Source organism: Erpetoichthys calabaricus, chromosome 13, assembly GCF_900747795.2.
Source record: "Erpetoichthys calabaricus chromosome 13, fErpCal1.3, whole genome shotgun sequence".
Taxonomy (NCBI): domain Eukaryota; kingdom Metazoa; phylum Chordata; class Cladistia; order Polypteriformes; family Polypteridae; genus Erpetoichthys; species Erpetoichthys calabaricus.
Window position 1 is genome coordinate 13,807,558 of NC_041406.2, and position 12,852 is coordinate 13,820,409.

The window sequence follows — 12,852 nt, forward strand, 5'->3', positions numbered from 1 at the left end:
TCAACTGCAAGTTATGACGCAATAAAATCAAGAAACGTATTGCTTTAACGAATAAACATTGCCATTTTTTTGAATAACGAATGTGTAACAAGAAGCCCCGAAACACTTAAAGAAGTGCATCGCTTTAACTTAATCAGAGGGCACTACATTGTTAGAGTACTTGCCATGGTAACGGGTAGTTGTCCAGGAATGTGCCTGCATCAAACATTCACTGATGTTAAAGTGAATTGTTTTAATAAAATTCAAACTTTGAATGTTAAATGATCTATTAATAGTATACAACGTACGATTCACGCATATGCTTCTTACAGGCATATATATTAACTCCTATAGGGTCCTAAACACTCACGTTCCTGTTGCGTGTCAGCAGCTGCACATGCTCTTCTTGCAGTAGAGCTGTAGTTACGTTTGTTCTTTTGGCGTTGTTGTACAGTATATAGTTGCTCTTGTTTGTCATTTTTTTTTGGTTGTGCAGTTTTGACGGTGTTATACCTTCAGTATTCTTCGAAGGTTATTTTCTAGATTAATTTGTTCTCAAATGGGAAAAAGGAATAGAAACCGACAGCATGGTAGAAGTGGAAATGCAGGAGCAAGAAGTCGAGATGATGCTGTAAGTTTAGTTTATTGAAATGAATCTATGCAAATGTCCAGTCTTTAGTTGGGTCACTGGTGTATTACGAGGAATTATAAGTTTAAGATGCACGTCAGTTTTCTACGTCGCCGCGCGTTAACTGCAAAATTGTAATCTAAATATTGTGTCCTATATAGGTTATTGTAACACGCACCGAGATGGGGAGACTGAGACACACACCGAATGGGGTTAAGCAAAATAATGGGCGCGTTTATTCTACAGCAAATAATGTACAGTAGTCTTCTAGCAGAATCAACTGCGCTGTAAGACACCCCGTAAAAAATAACAGTCACCAAACAAGAGAGGCCATCCCACTCGCGCAGTGGTCCCGATCGTCGTTCAGCATCTCGTGTGGTGTCCCTTCTTTCGTCTCTCTTTACCATCTGAAAGGCTGTACATATAATGTCCAGGAAGTCTTCTCCTGACTTCTCGGACTTGAAAGGTATAACGAGAAAGTTCCAGGGGTTTCTGGAACACGGAGGTCGGCACACCTGCGAATACCCTGCCATCATTCTCTCTCTCTAAGGCTAAGGATCTGCGCTGTTATTCGGAATGTTGCCGGTTCGAATCCCCGTTACTGCCAAACGAGATCCAACTGTGCTGGGCCCAGTCAACCTGCACTTGCTCCAGGGGCGCTGTACAATAGCTGATCCTGCGCTCTGCCCCGAGGGGTATGCGAAAACTAACAAATTTCTAATACAAGAAATTGCATTAGACGAAATAAACATGTTTGGAGCATGTACAGCGCATTGCCGCACCCACCACAGAGCGAACCACCTGGAATGAGATCCTAGAGCAGCTGTACAATGGGTGACACGACAGCAGCACACTGAGTAGTGCAGGGTTTTTTTTTTTTTTTTTTACAGTGGCTGGAGTGCCAATCCTGCCACCAACCCCCAAGTTTTCTCTTCAAGTTAGAAGACCTGCTTGCGAAATAAAGAACAAAAAAAAAAAAAAAAAAACCTGTCCAGCCCTAGACCCTGCACATCTATAGCGTGACATTGCTGGCTATTACTGTATGCCACCGTCACTTTTCTTTGCTGCTATTGATGGGGACATCTTTCTAAAATTGCTTGAGCATGCGTGGGATTTAAATACTTATGAGAGCGTGTTTAAAATAAATTCTTAAAAACACTGTCCACAACAGTGACACGGTGGGTGAATTGGCAGTTCTCTATCGTACTTGTGTGGATGGTAAGGCCCTCTGTTTCTAACCAGAGCAACAATATGTATTGGATATTAATATATTTTTTTCTATTAATGCATGTGCATGGCCTGGTGTTTAGTGCTGCTGAATTACAGATCCAGCATTTGAATTAAAAGTCATTATCTGTGTGGCGTTTGCACATTCTCTTCATGTTGCTGTGGATTTTCCTTACACATCCCTAAAGATGCACAGCATATGTTGACTGACTACAGTGATCCCTCGCTATATCGCGCTTCGCCTTTCGCGGCTTCACTCCATCGCGGATTTTATATGTAAGCATATTTAAATATATATCGCGGATTTTTTGCTGGTTCGCGGATTTCTGAGGACAATGGGTCTTTTAATTTCTGGTACATGCTTCCTCAGTTGGTTTGCCCAGTTGATTTCATACAAGGGACGCTATTGGCAGATGGCTGAGAAGCTACCCAACGTACTTTTCTCTCTCTCTTGCGCTGACTTTCTCTGATCCTGACGTAGGGGGTGTGAGCAGGGGGGCTGTTCGCACACCTAGACGATACGGACGCTCGTCTAAAAATGCTGAAAAGATTATCTTCACGTTGCTACCTTCTGTGTGCAGCTTTTAAGTATGCTGCACGGTGCTTCGCATGCTTAAAAGCTCAAAGGGCACGTATTGATTTTTGACTTTGTTTCTCTCTCTCTCTCTCTCTCTCTCTCTCTGCTCCTGATGGAGGGGGTGTGAGCTGCCGCTACAGCTTTGTACCTGCGGTGCTTCGCATACTTAAAAACAAACAGCCCTATTGATTTGTTTGCTTTCCTCTCTGTTTCCTTTGAAGAGGAAGATATGTTTGCATTCTTTTAATTGTGAGACGGAACTGTCATCTCTGTCTTGTCATGGAGCACAGTTTAAACTTTTGAAAAAGAGACAAATGTTTGTTTGCAGTGTTTGAATAACGTTCCTGTCTCTCTACAACCTCCTGTGTTTCTGCGCAAATCTGTGACCCAAGCATGACAGTATAAAAATAACCATATAAACATATGGTTTCTACTTCGCGGATTTTCTTATTTCGCGGGTGGCTCTGGAACGCAACCCCCGCGATGGAGGAGGGATTACTGTATTCTATATTGTTCCAGTGAGTATGGATGGTCCCTGCAATTAACTTTTTGTCCATTTTGGGCAGGACAGGATCCAGTCCCCTACAAACCTGAGTTGCATTAACTGGTTTTGAGGATGTTTTGTTAGGTGTAAAAGTTTCAGGGCTTATCATATTTGTTTCCTAGTATATAGTATTATTTGGCTGATGCTTTTTTCCCCCAGGTTGACTTACAGCATTTGAGGGACGCTATTTATTTAATTTCCTGACTTTTCCCATTTGGACCATGGGCAGGTGAAGTGACTTACTCATGGTCACACCGTCTCAGTAGTGAGATTTGAAACCTTCAGCTTCAGGGTTTGAAGCCCAAAGCCTCAACCACTTTGCAGCACTTATCAAATAGTGATCATCACAATAAGCTTCTAGTAGATCCACAGTTTCTATATTTGCTAGGAGAGATGCATTATGCATCAGTTTGTATATTTATTATGAGACAGATAATTGAAACAAGCTTATTTGGTAATTCTTATTTGGTTGATGCTTGTATCCAAGGAGACTTAACAACATTTGAGATATGAGAAGTCAAGCAAAATGACACCTTTTATTGGCTAACTAAAAAGATTACAATATGCAAGTTTTCAAGGCCACTCCGGGCCCTTTAGACAAGATGTGAGATGCAATTGGTTACATTTCTTTTGTTTTTCGAATTATAGCACAGGCAGGTGATGTGACTTGCTCATGGTGACATGGTGTCAGTAGTGGGCCACAGCCTCAGGATTTGAAGTCCAAAATCTCTACTACAACATAATACCTGCTGTTGTAGTATATTGTCGCCTTTGAAAGAATGTGATGTGCAGCTTACTAGAATGCTGTCTTTAAAAATAATGTTTTCTTCTGGTTGCAGGGATGGGGGGCAGGATATGCAGAAATTATCAAGGAAAACAAGTTGTTTGAAACATACTACCAAGAACTGAAAATTGTGCCAGAGGGTGAATGGGAGCAGTTTATGTCTGCAATGAGGGAGCCTTTGCCAGCAACAATCAGGATAACGGGATATAAAAGGTAAATACTTTCTGTTTATACAGTGGGTACGGAAAGTATTCAGACCCCCTTCAATTTTTCACTCTTTGTCATATTGCAGCCATTTGCTAAAATCATTTAAATTATTTTTGTCCCTCATTAATGTACACACAGCACCCCATATTGACAGAAAAAAAATTTTTTGAAATTGTTGCAGATTTATTAAAAAAGAAAAACTGAAATATCACATGGTCCTAAGTATTCAGACCCTTTGCTCAGTATTTAGTAGAAGCACCCTTTTGAGCTAATACAGCCATGAGTCTTCTTGGGAAAGATGCAACAAGTTTTTCACACCTGGATTTGGGGATCCTCTGCCATTCCTCCTTGCAGATCCTCTCCAGTTCTGTCAGGTTGGATGGTAAACGTTGGTGGACAGCCATTTTTAGGTCTCTCCAGAGATGCTCAATTGGGTTTAAGTCAGGCCTCTGGCTGGGCCATTCAAGAACAGTCACAGAATTGTTGTGATGCTACTCCTTCATTATTTTAGCTGTGTGCTTAGGGTCATTGTCTTGTTGGAAGGTAAACCTTCGGCCCAGTCTGAGGTCCTTAGCACTCTGGAGAAGGTTTTTGTCCAGGATATCCCTGTACTTGGCCGCATTCATCTTTCCCTCGATTGCAACCAGTCGTCCTGTCCCTGCAGCTGAAAAACACCCCCACAGCATGATGCTGTCACCGCCATGCTTCACTGTGGGGACTGTATTGGACAAGTGATGAGCAGTGTCTGGTTGTCTCCACACATACCGCTTAGAATTAAGGCCAAAAAGTTCTATCTTGGTCTCATCAGACCAGAGAATCTTATTTCTCACCATCTCAGAGTCCTTCAGGTGTCTTTTAGCAAACTCCATGCGGACTGTCATGTGTCTTGCACTGAGGTATGTGTGGAGACAACCAGGCACTGCTCATCACTTGTCCAATACGGTCCCCAGAGTGAAGCATGGCGGTGGCAGCATCATGCTGTGGGGGTGTTTTTCAGCTGCAGGGACAGGACGACTGGTTGCAATCGAGGGAAAGATGAATGTGGCCAAGTACAGGGATATCCTGGACAAAAACCTTCTCCAGAGTGCTAAGGACCTCAGACTGGGCCGAAGGTTTACCTTCCAACAAGACAATGACCCTAAGCACACAGCTAAAATAACGAAGGAGTGGCTTCACAACAACTCTGTGACTGTTCTTGAATGGCCCAGCCAGAGCCCTGACTTAAACCCAATTGAGCATCTCTGGAGAGACCTAAAAATGGCTGTCCACCAATGTTTACCATCCAACCTGACAGAACTGGAGAGGATCTGCAAGGAGGAATGGCAGAGGATCCCCAAATCCAGGTGTGAAAAACTTGTTGCATCTTTCCCAAGAAGACTCATGGCTGTATTAGCTCAAAAGGGTGCTTCTACTAAATACTGAGCAAAGGGTCTGAATACTTAGAACCATGTGATATTTCAGTTTTTCTTTTTTAATAAATCTGCTACAATTTCAAAAATTATTTTTTTTGTCTGTCAGTATGGGGTGCTGTGTGTACATTAATGAGGGAAAAAATTAATTTAAATGATTTTAGCAAATGGCTGCAATATGACAAAGAGTGAAAAATTGAAGGGGGTCTGAATACTTTCCATACCCACTGTATGTAAAATGCTAAAGATTGACTGTCCATCATGCAAAAAACCAACAATCCCCTGCTCCTTGACCTTGGTCTCAGTCGACAGCTATGATACCTGGGTGCGTACAGCAGCCCTAACCTGACACAGACAGGCAAACACAAGTTTAGCACACCACACACAGGTTTGTTTACAACTGGGGAACTCTATTTCCTTGCTCCCCACACTACAATTAAACAGCACAAATACACAGTCTGTTTCTTGTTTCCTTCTCTTCCACTCTGTATGCCTCTACTCCTCTTGGCAAGCTTTGTGCTCCACCTCCCGACTCTGGCTACCTGAATGGAGTGAGACAGCCCCTTTAATGGGGCACCCGGAAGCGCTTCAGGTGCCTAATGAGCCTCTTTCGGCAGCACTTCAGATTGTAGTGGAAGTGCTTCCAAATAAGGCCCCGAAAATGTTTGTGCCCCCTGGTTGTCGTCATGGGCCCCAACAGGGTTGAGCTTCTATGCTCATGACCTGTGGCCCTGCTGGAAACTAAGCGGGTCTGCCCTCTGTTGGTTAGGGGGAGAAACTGTCCTGGAAATACTCTTTTGCCCGGTCCTTCCATAATCAGGGTGTCCTGGCTGGGTAAGGGCCCCGGCCATCCACCACACAACTTATGCAGTGATACGCATAACATAACCCATGAATTGGACATGCTGGCTGCTTTGGCCACGAAATTGGGCTTTGAGTCTTTCTCACGGCAAGAGGAGACACGGCCACACATCATGGCTGACAGAAAAAGCGCAGCAGTGCATACCACAAATGGGAAAAGCACCTCAGTGAGCTCTGGTACAATAAGATCATTGCACAGGCTGACTGATTGTTTTCCTCACAAGGCACCGGTCATGCACTGCTAGTACAAGAGAAAGCCATACACGACTGAAGAGTTGACGGTGAGGGCTTAGTCCACCACATTGTGGTGAGAGGGATATTGCACCATCCTCTGCAGAGTAACTTGGGGTGCTGTGTTTTGTGAAAAGTGCATGCACCATCTTTCTTTGAGAACCAGAGGTTGAAGCCTAACTGGTAATGTATCAGTTTTGTGATCATGTGCCTAGAAAAGTGATGAATAGAATTTTGGAAGGTTAACCGATAACTGAAGAAGAACTAAGCACAGTCTAAAAGTACAGTTCAAAGACAATCCAAAAGTAAGGGCAATTTTAAAATAAGGAGGTAACCTCAGTGAATAGAAGATGAACCAATACAATACTTTCACGATGGCTTTTGGGTAGTTTGAACACTGTACTTTATACACCGTACAGAAATACAGTATGTTGACAATGGATTTCAGATTTTGTTATGCTGTTGGACGAATATGTTTTGCAAATTTTTTTTTTTTTTTTTTATTTATACCGAAGGTATCTTGTGCATAATTAGAACCTTTTACAGGTTATTTTGTAATATTTCATTGTAATTTCTTTACATTTTTTTAAAGTCATTCTTTAATGAGTCAAACTGGAGAAGGTATTGCCCTTCTACGTGAAAAGTAATGAATGGATATTTTGTTTATTACACTGAACATTGAAGATTTGCTTCCTAAACTCTTTTCTGTATATCTTAAGTAATTCTTTTGATCACAAAAGTCACTTTTAAATTTTCCTACTAGGTGTCGTTCTATTGCACTCAATTATTTTTGTGATTTCCTTTTCAGAGTATATTCATGCCCAGTAAAGCTCATCTTATTTTAACGGTTGCAAGGGGCCACAGCCTTACCCAGCTGTAAAGATATTCTTAAAATATTTTGAGAGCTAAATGAAATAAAAAAAAAAAAAATAAATAAAAACATGTTTACATATATTAACAAAATTTACAAGTAGAGCCCCAAATTCTATTGAGTGGAAACATATGCTTCAAAATTGTATACACTTTGTTGTGTATGTGTGAATTTTATAGTTTCAGGCTGAATTAACTTTTTTGTTTTCATTCTGCTGGCAGAGGTGTGTATTTCATAGCACAGATTCCATTACCGTTTTTGTACCAATAGGTTTTTCACATTAGGTGTGATTGTAAGGAAAAGTGTTATATTGAACCACAACGTACAAAAAATATTAAACTTCTGCAATGTGCTGTTTGTAAGCAGTGGTAGCAAACAAGGGATACAGGCTTAGAAAGATTAGTATTTTCTATTAAAATAACTGTACTTTATTTTAGCTTCTTGATGATGAGTCCAGTAATTAGTATTTTTAGTATACTTGGTTTCAGTCTTGTCCTGGACAGGGACAGCATGTGGAATTTTCATGTTTTTCCTGTCATTTTGTATGTATGCAGGCAGCTTGTATCACAACTTTTCTACGTGGAGCCTTTCTGATGCATGAATACCAGAACCCAGCAAGCATCTTTTTTTTTTTTTTTTTTTTTTTTTTTTTTTTTTTTCTACCAATATGTTTTCAGATTTCTGACCGTAAAAGCAAATTTTATATTGTCTTATAGGTAGTCTTTCATCCATCAATATGTTCACCTTTAGACTACTTTGTCCACTGTAATTTTGTTGCCATTGATTACATGTCTTGTATATCAGCATTTTGTCCTGAAACAAATTTAGCTCAATAGTAAAGATGAAGCTTGTTTCATTATCTGAGTAATAACTTTGAAAGGATTGTAGTGTTTTATGATCATGATTGAATGTAATTAAAATAGGCATTTCTGATTATATTATAAACATTTATAGCAAAGGGTAAGTTGGAGACCATTGATCAGTTCATGTGGCAGATGTATATGTGTATGACAAATGTAAAATTCAACACAGCATAGCATTTAACACTTGGGGTTTATATAGCATCCACAGGACATTTTGATGGTAGGGTTATGTTGTGTGGGTTATTACTCCTTCTTTCTTGTTTACTTGTTCTTTAATATCAATGCCTAATCTTTTTTGTTTATCTTTTCTTGTAACTTTCTCTTTCACATCTTGTAAAGCACTTTGAGCTACATTATTTGTATGAAAATGTACTATATAAATGTTGTTGTTTAGGACTCTAAGAAATTTGAATAGCAGAGTTTCAACATTTTTCCTTTCTTTCATAAGCCATGCAAAAGAGATTCTACAGTGCTTGAAAAACACTTACTTCAAAGAGGTCGAGGAGCTTGAGGTGGATGGTCAGAAAATAGAAGCTCCAGAACCTTTAAGTTGGTAAGTAACTACAGACTGTTTAATATAGTGGTTACACTACACTACAGTGTTTTGAATATTGTTTACATACAAAATGTAGGTTGCACATGCTGTCATTGTTCTGGAAGAGTTCTGTACAGTGCAAGGCAAATATTAATGCAGTAATATGAAGTGAATGATTAGAGAGAAGTTCAGCTTATTTTTTTTTTTTTTAACATTAAATTATTTTCTGAAAATTTTGAAACAACTCGCTCTGCTTATTCAGCAATAAATGTTAAAAGAATATTGCCCATTCCTTTCCTCCACATTTTAATCTGCTGTCAAGGGGCTCGCACACTCATTTGTAGGTTTGACTTTTGTTAGTGTATTTAAGGGAGACATAGATTATGAAAGACTTTATTAATGAGATATTGTTCTTTTTGTGCATTTCTTTTTTTTTTTCTCTTTCATTTGCACTTTGTCTTACTACTATGTTGGTATTTTTAAAATTTTGTGCAACAAGTTATGCACTTTTCATAGTCTCTTGAGATTCATATTTCACCATTTGTAGTTCATTTTGCCTCATGATTACTTGTGTGTAGAGCATTGGTGGTTCCTGCCCCAGCTAGCATGTATGTACATGTTAACGTCCCATATAAAGCAAACCCCTCGTTGACATTTTTAAACTGTAATCACAAATAACTCCTGCATTTTGCACTTTCTAAAAAACTTCTGTCATTTACCCACTGTTGATGTCATTGTAGATTCTGGACAGAAATTTGAGAGTAAAATTTGTTTGTTTCCAAAGAACATTACATTCAGCTGCCTTGTTACTTTTCTAGTCATGCTGAAGGCTATACATGTTTGAATCTAACGGTTGGTGCAGTCTTAAGCAAAAAAATGTTTTGTTTTATGAAAATGTTTTGTTTTGATGAAATATATCTTTGTAAGGTTATTCTTCTATTGCACTATTCTTTAAAGGCAGAATCGGAACACTTGCGTAGCTTTTCAGATTACTTGGAACATGTTTTGGTAAGATACCATAGAAGAGACTATTCTTCAAATAGTTAAAGGCATAGATTCAGTGCACAATGTGTGGGTAATCACAAAAAATGTGTATAGATGGAAGAGACATTTTCTCAGTTTGAGAAGGTAATTTGAAAACCAATTTCTTCAATATTCTGAAACCTAATTACTTTAAAAGTAAAAGAATAGTAAACATTTTACAAAAATATTGGCTAAAGTGTTAATAAAATATTAAATATTTGTACAATGGTTTTAACACATTATATTTATGTATTAATTACTATAGCATAAGTAATATTTAGCAGTGATATCTAATAAAAGACCATAAGCACATTGCTCTGAGTTATATATTTTTTGAAAGACCTAAGGGGCTACACAACCTTCAAAGCATATCTTTAAACATCAAACTTAATTTTGCAGGTCAGTTTCTTATAAATGTTAAAACAATAAAAAGAAGCATTTTAAAGAAAAACATAATAGTATAAAATAATAAAATCATTATTTCAAATATAGGCAGGATCTTGCTCTAGAGAAGGAAAAGGTGAAACAACAAAAAGAAATTCACAGATTGTACTCTGAAACAAGCTTTCTTACATATAAACAGGCGAATGTTATATAGTGAAACAGTACCCCAAATTAAATGAATGTATTGATTTTACTGCTAGTAGCTTTTAATTGTGCAAGCCTTTGTTATTTATGTAGAGACTGTCTAAGGTTTAAAACAAAGTTGTAAATGCATCCATATCATTCTTTTCACAGGTTGACTTACAGCATTTATATAGTCAATATAGGTATTCTACATGCTGGCAGGGAAAAAGACTTGGAAAGCATGCAGGAAGTTTAGTGGTCAGTTGAAGAGGTGACAAATGAGCAGTGTCTCAGCAAAGACCATAGTAAGTTGAGGGATTATAGGAATGGAAAAGCAGTTTTTATGTAGTATATAATAAATGCTAAGGGGTGTGTGTGTGTATGTTTTTGTTTGATCCCTCGAATAATCTGATTTGGTCAGTTCGACACTGGTCTGATATGGTCTTTGGAGTTTGGCTTTTTTTACATAATTGAAGGAGACATGCCGAGTGTTTGCCTTCAAAGACGAGAAGTCTAAAAATGAATAGGGTGCGAGCGAGGCATGTCAAAACTGATAGAGTCTGAGCAGCAGGCTTTATGCGAATACACTTGAGAGTGCACGGTCAAGGGGTTCAAACACAGAAGGATACCAAGAAAGGCAAATGGAGAACACTGAGGGTCCAAGTATGGCAAGAGATATAAAATATTTTTAAACTGATTGTATTGCCTGTCTTTGGTAATGTGGGTAGTTTAATGAAGCCGATTGATAGAAGAATTAAGCAGTTCCAAAGTGTTTTGTGAAAAGGTGGATCTTTTAAACAAATCTGAATTTTGGTAGAATAGGAACCGTTTGGTATGGTAAGGCAAAAGAAGCTCCAACAAACTGTAATTCTTCATTGCATTCAGAGAGTGAAGTTTCAGTTAGCTCCCCAAAACAATTTATATATAAAAAAAAAAAAAAAAATTGGTGGTAGAGAAATGCAGAGCTCAGTGGGAACACACAGATCAGTTAATTAGATATACCACTTAATGTTAATTTATTAATATGCTACTTACACCATATATTTTGTACTGGTGGACTAGAAAAAGTTTTCATCTCCTGGGGCCTCATGTATAAACGGTGCGTACGCACAGAAATGTTGCGTACGAACCTTTCCACGCTCAAATCGCGATGTATAAAACCTAAACTTGGCGTAAAGCCACGCACATTTCCACGGTAACTCATTCCTTGGCGTACGCAATTTATCCGCCCGGTTTTGCAGACTGGCGGCACCCAGTGTCAAAGCAGTGCTACTGTTCCTGTGTGATCACCCTTTCTTTCTTAAATCCACATTCCTGGCGCGGCTTTATAAATACACTGAAATTAACTGCATATTGTTTATTAGTGTAATGCATCTGATTGTAATTAACCTGTAGCAATATAATGGTCCAGGGAATAGCCATAGTATTCCAAATACCATAACTGCTTTAGCGTTGTAACTCTCACTGCATCTTCTTTCAGCTGATCCCGTTAAGGGTTGCCACAGCAGATTATCTTTTTCCACATTACTCTCACTGCACCACTCGGAGTATTTATATCACTGTATCTGAGTGGGAAATCACAGCAGCAGCTGATTGGAAAGAGAATTATCGGTACACAGCATGAAGCAGACGCTGCCTGAGCCACAGCAAACGCTTTAGTCCCTGTACGGACTTCGCGGTTTAGAAACAGTTTAATCCCAAGAACTCTAAACACACTAAATCAGTCCATCAAGTGCTCCTTGTAGAAATGTTTGGACTTATAAGTACAATTACCCCACTGTAAACTTGCACTACAGTTATAATATTGCACAACTTGCGCCACTTTATAAAGCGCGTATTTACATGTGATGACGGTATTCATTTCTAAAACGAAATGCAGCAAAACATGTTGATTATATTATACAGATAAAACTTTAACTTCATTTAAATAATCTGTATTGTTAATAATTAAACATGTGAGGACACGGTGCCGCAGCGCTAGCTAGTTCAGTAATTGTTCCTGCCTTGCGCTGTATTCTTGCTGGTGCTGACGCGACACTGGAAAGATAGACGGATATAATAATTAAACACGTACTACTAAGATATTTCAATGTTCCTTAAAAGTTTTGAAGAATCGAAGTTCTAAGCTTACAGATGGCTTCACGTTTATTACATAGCTTATTGTGTGGCAATTGAGTTTTTGGAGAAAGAAAAGTAAGGACAGGAATTGGAGGTTAGTACGTTTGAAAGAGACAGTACTGCTGTGATAAATTATTTAATTGAAGGTGGCGCATGGCGCAGCAAGCCTCTTGCGTGAGACATGAACAAGCACTGCGCCACCGTGTTCCCATGTTTAATAACATGCTTTCATTCCTATCATCATGAAAAAGATATCACGTATACATCAAAGTGCAATATAAATAAAATTTATTATTATTATCTCAGTATTTTAATTATTCAGAGAGCTGTAATATCAAGAATGTAATGGATTATGTGTCCTGTCGGAGAAAGAGAAAGCCCGTTTAAAAAGCAGGTAGTGATTCATACACACAGAGCACATAGAAGAT

The 12,852-nt window shown here is 38.8% G+C and overlaps 1 protein-coding gene across 2 annotated transcripts in view; it reads left to right on the plus strand.

The window, feature by feature from the left end:
* Positions 1-355: 355 nt before the first annotated feature.
* nsun2 (NOP2/Sun RNA methyltransferase 2) overlaps positions 356-12,852 on the plus strand; it is a 51,324-nt gene continuing 38,827 nt past the window's right edge. For both annotated transcript variants that reach the window (XM_028817970.2, XM_051935644.1), the window contains exons 1-3: positions 356-610; positions 3,795-3,952; positions 8,630-8,734. In XM_028817970.2, coding sequence (XP_028673803.2) covers positions 539-610; positions 3,795-3,952; positions 8,630-8,734 — 335 coding nt within the window. In that variant the 5' untranslated portion in view covers positions 356-538. The remainder of the gene's footprint in view (positions 611-3,794; positions 3,953-8,629; positions 8,735-12,852) is intronic.